At 52.5% G+C, this 6,219-nt stretch overlaps 1 protein-coding gene across 3 annotated transcripts in view; it reads right to left on the bottom strand.

Moving 5' to 3' along the window:
- The window catches only part of PTP4A3 (protein tyrosine phosphatase 4A3), a 146,163-nt gene that overhangs the window by 11,621 nt on the left and 128,323 nt on the right, over positions 1-6,219 (bottom strand). For all 3 annotated transcript variants that reach the window (XM_040355190.1, XM_040355192.1, XM_040355191.1), the window contains one exon: positions 1,814-1,906. In XM_040355190.1, the coding sequence (XP_040211124.1) occupies positions 1,814-1,906 (93 nt within the window). The remainder of the gene's footprint in view (positions 1-1,813; positions 1,907-6,219) is intronic.

Below are 6,219 nucleotides of genomic sequence, written 5' to 3'. Positions count from 1 at the left end.
TTAAGAGGGGTTAGCCTGGGCTGGCCTAGGTTTTTTTTGCAGTTGTCTAATCCACCTGTAGGCGGCAGTATAACCTGAAGGTGAAAGCCCTCCCGAGTCCCCCAGTGCACAAGAAACACATGGGTTGTAAAATGTGAGGGGAAGTCCCCTCTAGACAGTTGTTACATGAACTGGCATCAGTGGGAGGAACGGTGCCCCCCCACCACCACCGGCGTCAGTGGGAGGAACGGTGCCCCCCCACCACCACCACCGGCGTCAGTGGGAGGAACGGTGCCCCCCCACCACCACCACCGGCGTCAGTGGGAGGAACGGTGCCGCCCCCCCCACCACCACCGGCGTCAGTGGGAGGAACGGTGCCGCCCCCCCCACCACCACCGGCGTCAGTGGGAGGAACGGTGCCCCCCCCCACCACCACCGGCGTCAGTGGGAGGAACGGTGCCCCCCCCCACCACCACCGGCGTCAGTGGGAGGAACGGTGCCCCTTCCCCCCCACCACCACCGGCGTCAGTGGGAGGAACGGTGCCTCTTCCCCCCCCCCCCCCCCACCGGCGTCAGTGGGAGGAACGGTGCCTCTTCCCCCCCCCCCCCCCCCACCGGCGTCAGTGGGAGGAACGGTGCCCTTCCCCCCCCCCCACCACCACCGGCGTCAGTGGGAGGAACGGTGCCCCCTCCCCCACAACTGGCGTCAGTGGGAGGAACGGTGCCCCCACCACCACCGGTGGGAGGAACGGTGCCCCCACCACCACCGGTGGGAGGAACGGTGCCCCCCACCACCGGCGCCAGTGGGAGGAACAGTGCCCCCCCCCACCACCACCGGCGTCAGTGAGAGGAACGGTGCCCCCACCACCACCGGCGTCAGTGAGAGGAACGGTGCCCCCACCACCACCGGCGTCAGTGAGAGGAACGGTGCCCCCACCACCACCGGCGTCAGTGAGAGGAACGGTGCCCCCACCACCACCGGCGTCAGTGAGAGGAACGGTGCCCCCACCACCACCGGCGTCAGTGAGAGGAACGGTGCCCCCACCACCACCGGCGTCAGTGAGAGGAACGGTGCCCCCACCACCACCACCGGCGTCAGTGAGAGGAACGGTGCCCCCACCACCACCGGCGTCAGTGAGAGGAACGGTGCCCCCACCACCACCGGCGTCAGTGAGAGGAACGGTGCCCCCACCACCACCGGCGTCAGTGAGAGGAACGGTGCCCCCACCACCACCGGCGTCAGTGAGAGGAACGGTGCCCCCACCACCACCGGCGTCAGTGAGAGGAACGGTGCCCCCACCACCACCGGCGTCAGTGAGAGGAACGGTGGTGCGCCACCACCGGCGTCAGTGAGAGGAACGGTGGTGCGCCACCACCGGCGTCAGTGGGAGGAACGGTGGTGCGCCATCACTGGCGTCAGTGGGAGGAACGGTGGTGCGCCATCACTGGCGTCAGTGGGAGGAACGGTGGTGCGCCATCACTGGCGTCAGTGGGAGGAACGGCGCCCCAAGGGTTGGATAAAGACAGGCAAAGTGCCACATCTGGCCCCGGGCCGCAGTTTGGAGACCACAGGTCGAGGAACAACTTCATCCTAGAACAGAGAATGCTTTAGAACATCCCGCCGCTCCCATCTCCATAACATAGGGGAGGGAATAGACTGATCAGACTCCCTGGAATTTCAGTGATGCAGAGACAACAAAAATCCACTCATTGGATTTCTGGCAGGATCACTTTTTTTTACACTTGGATACAAGAAAGACAAAAGAGAAGATAAGACGACAACGAGTGATAATCAGCGGCTCGTATCTCCTATGATAGGTGGACTTCCACTTACCATGACGGTGATGCCATCTTTCTCCAGGGGCGTCTTATCGTAGGTGATCTCACACACTCTGACCACGGTGGTGGCCCCGTACTTCTTCAGATCCTGCACAGAACAAACACAGACGGTGAGGACCATGCAAGGCAGGAGAAACGTGGAACTTCAGCCAAAGCCCAGTGGGGGAAGGAGGACAACGGACGTCTGGGGAGATTTCTCTCACCTGCTATCCCGGTAAATCCACAGGAAGTGGAGAGAAAAGTCTCCAAACACGGCCCGAGGTTCTCATCTCTCCCACTCTACCCAAAAACAACTTTTTGGCCTGGAGTTCCATCTAAAGCATGGGCGCGCAACCTGTGGCCCTCCAGCTGTTGCGGAACTACAAGTCCCATGAGGCATTGCAAGCCGCTGACAGTTACAACCATGACCAAAAGCAGAGGCATGATGGGACTTGTAGTTCTGCAACAGCTGGGGGGGGGGGGGGACACAGGTTGTGCACCCCGATCTAAAGAATCACAAGAGAAAAAAAAAAAAATATATCTAGAATGAGTTCACATAAGAAAAGGAAGTTCCTTCTCATTGTCACCGGCCCAATACATCATCTCAGAAGGGTCTTGTTTAATCATTAACCACTTAAGACCCGGACCAAAATGCAGGAAAAAAGGACCCGGACAGTTTTTGCGATTTGGCACTGCGTCGCTTTAACTGACAATTGCGCAGTCGTGCGACGTGGCTCCCAAACAAAATTGGCGTCCTTCCCCCCCCCCCACAAATAGAGCTTTCTTTTGGTGGTATTTGATCATTTCTGCAGTTTTTATTTTTTGCGCTATAAACAAAAATAGAGCGACAATTTTGAAAAACACAATAATTTTTTTTTTTTTGCTATAATAAATATCCCCCAAAAATATATAAAAAAACGTTTTTCCCTCAGTTTAGGCCGATACATATTCTTCTGCATTTTTTTTTTTTACCAAAAATAATCGCAATAAGCGTTTATCAGTTGGTTTGCGCAAAATTTATAGTGTTTACAAAACAGGGGATAGTTTTATTGCATTTTTATTAATATTTTTTTTTTTTACTACTAGCGATTTTTTTCATGACTGCGACATTATGGCGGACACATCGGACAATTTTAACACATTTTTGGGACCATTGTCATTTTCACAGCAAAAAAATGCTATAAAATGCACCGATAACTGAAAATGACAATTGCAGTTTGGGAGTTAACCACTAGGGGGCGCTGAAGGGGTTAAGTGTGACCTCACGTGTGTTTCTAACTGTAGGGGGCGGGGCTGGACGTGTGACGTCATTGATCGCGTTTCCCCATAAAAGGGAACACACGATCGATTACGGCGCCACAGTGAAGAACGGGGAAGCTGTGTTTACACACACCTCTCCCCGTTCTTCAGCTCCGGGGACCGGTTGCGGGACTCCAGCGGCGATCGGGTCCGCGGCTGCAATCACGGAGCTTCGGACCGCGACCCACGGCTGGGCACAAAGAGGACGAACAGGTACGTGCTAGAGGTCGACCGATATGCGTTTTTCTCTGGCCGATGCCGATATTTGGAAATCGGGGTGGCCGATGGCCGATATGTGTGGCCGATATTTTAGGCCGATATTTTAGGCCGATTTTCTTTTTTTTTCCTTCATCTCAAAAAACCTAGGGTGGAGAGGTGGGGAGGAGATAATTGTTTAGGGTGGAGAGGTGGGGTGCAGCCTGTCAGTGACCACTGGTGCAGTCCATCAGTGCAGCCTATCAGTATCCATTAGTGCCCACCAGTGCAACCTCATCAGTACCCACCAGTGGAGCCTATCAGTGTCCAGAAGTTCCACGTTAGTGCCCACCAGTACAGCCCATCAGTGCCACCTCATCAATGCCCACCAATGCACCAGTGCATCCCATCATTGCCCACCAGCGCATATCACCAGTGCCCACCACATCAGTGCCCACCAGTGCATTACCACATCAGTGCCCACCAGTGCATTACCACATCAGTGCCCACCAGTACATCACCACATCAGTGCCCACCAGTGCATCACCACATCAGTGCCCACCAGTACATCACCACATCAGTGCCCACCAGTGCATCACCACATCAGTGCCTCACATCAGTGCCCACCAGTACAGCCCAATGTCATTCACTGCCACCTCATCAATGCCCACCAGCGGAGCGCTCCATGCTCCGTTGCATCTTCTAGCCTAGCACAAGAAAGCTCCATTCGTCAAAACAGACAGTAAAACAAAGTAGCAACTATTGAAAGTCCCAAAGTCCAATATAATACTGCAGCAGCGCCATTTCCAAACAAACGTTTGAAAAACGAAACAAACTTCTATATTGATTATATAGAAGTTTGTTTCGTTTTTCAAACGTTTGTTTGGAAATGGCGCTGCTGCAGTATTATATTGGACTTTGGGACTTTCAATAGTTGCTACTTTGTTTTGATGTTTACATTTTTTTTGCAGCTGCTGATCATTGTCTCATTTCTTGTGGCCAAATTTCTGTATTGCCTACTCCTGAGCGCTGAGCAGTGCTAAAACAGAAGGAAGGGCGATATTAGCACTCTATCCACAAAGCTCCATTCGTCCCTGTTGTGCTGCCTACAATCACCAGAATGCAGAGCGGGCCGGTAACAACCAATCCGAGGCCGCCGCTGCCGTCATTCTCCACTCTGGAAAAAAACGTCCCCTGACGTGCTGCGCGCTCTGCCTACAAGCCCCAGAATGCAGCGCGGGCCGACAGTTACCGGCCCGTGCTGCATTCTGGAATTTGTAGGCAGGGCGCGCAGCACGTCAGGGGACGTTTTTTTCCAGAGTGGAGAATGACGGCAGCGGCGGCCGCCGATTGGTTGTTACCGGCCCGTGCTGCATTCTGGAATTTGTAGGCAGAGGCAGGGCGCGCAGCACGTCAGGGGACGGTTTTTTTACAGTGGAGGAAGTCTGCAGCGGCGGCCGCCGATTGGCTGTTACCGGTCCGCTGGTTGGCTGCAGACTTCCTAAACAGAAACAAATATAAAGTCAGCAGATAGCAGCGAGCGGGCGATGAGCGGGCGGGCAGGCAGGCGGAAGAATTCCACCCAGCACAGATCCTAGACAATCGGCCTAATTTACCAAATAATCGGCCGATGCCGATATCTTTAAAAACGCAAAATATCGGCCGATATATCGGCCGACCGATATATCGGTCGACCTCTAGTACGTGCTTGTGCCCAGCCGTGCCATTCTGCCGACGTATATGTGCAGGAGGCGGTCCTTAAGTGGTTAAAGATAAATAAGAACCTTAATAATCTCAATTTATTTATTTTTTTATCTATTTTTCCCATTCAGTGCAGAAGCATTTGGGGCCCAGGCTGTGTGATGTATCCTCAGGGGCGGGTCAATGACAGCCTCAGGCAGGAAGTTGGCTGAATGACACGAATCATCATTCAACATGGAAGACTGGCGGCCTCTAGTGGTGAAGTACTACAGACCACATCTCCACATTAAAAGGCAGTGATTAACCACAAAGGAGTTCTCTGACCTAAAACTTTTAACCCCCGCTGTGCCCGGGCTGTAAAACTATACAAAATAAACTTTCACTTACCTGCCTACGATCCCCCGTTGTTCCGATATCGCCGTCCCATTCTCCGGTCCCTTCCGCTTCCTGTGTGTCGGTGACTCATAGTGCGCTCAGCCTATCAGCGACCGCAACGGGACATTGCTGCGGCCGCTGATAGGCTGAGCGCACTATGAGTCACCGACACGCAGGAAGCGGAAGAGACCGGGACCGGAGAACGGGACGGCGATATCGGAACAACGGGGGATCGTAGGCAGGTAAGTGAAAGTTTATTTTGTATAGTTTTACAGCCCGGACACAGCGGGGGTTAAAAGTTTTAGGTCAGAGAACTCCTTTAAGGACCGGACCAATATGCTGCCTAAAGACCCAAGGTGTTTTTACAGTTCGGGACTGCGTCGCTTTAACGGACAATTGCGCGGTCGTGCGACGTGGCTCCCAAACAAAATTGGCGTCCTTTTTTTCCCACAAATAGAGCTTTCTTTTGGTGGTATTTGATCACCTCTGCGGTTTTTATTTTTTGCGCTATAAACAAAAATAGAGCAACAATTTTGAAAATGCAATATTTTTTGCTATAATAAATATCCCCCAAAAACATATATAAAATTTTTTTTTCCCTCAGTTTAGGACGATACGTATTCCTCTACCTATTTTTGGTAAAAAAAAAATCGCAATAAGTGTTTATCGATTGGTTTGCGCAAAATTTATAGCGTTTACAAAATAGGGGATAGTTTTATTGCATTATTATTAATTATTTTTTTTTACTACTAATGGCGGCGATCAGCGATTTTTTTCGTGACTGCGACATTATGGCGGACACTTCGGACAATTTTGACACATTTTTGGGACCATTGTCATTTTCACAGCAAA

The sequence above is a fragment of the Rana temporaria genome, chromosome 5 (genome assembly GCF_905171775.1).
Source record: "Rana temporaria chromosome 5, aRanTem1.1, whole genome shotgun sequence".
In the NCBI taxonomy this organism is placed as follows: Eukaryota; Metazoa; Chordata; class Amphibia; order Anura; family Ranidae; genus Rana; species Rana temporaria.
The sequence above is the reverse complement of the archived record's forward strand: the minus strand, read 5'-3'. Positions and strand labels throughout refer to the sequence as shown.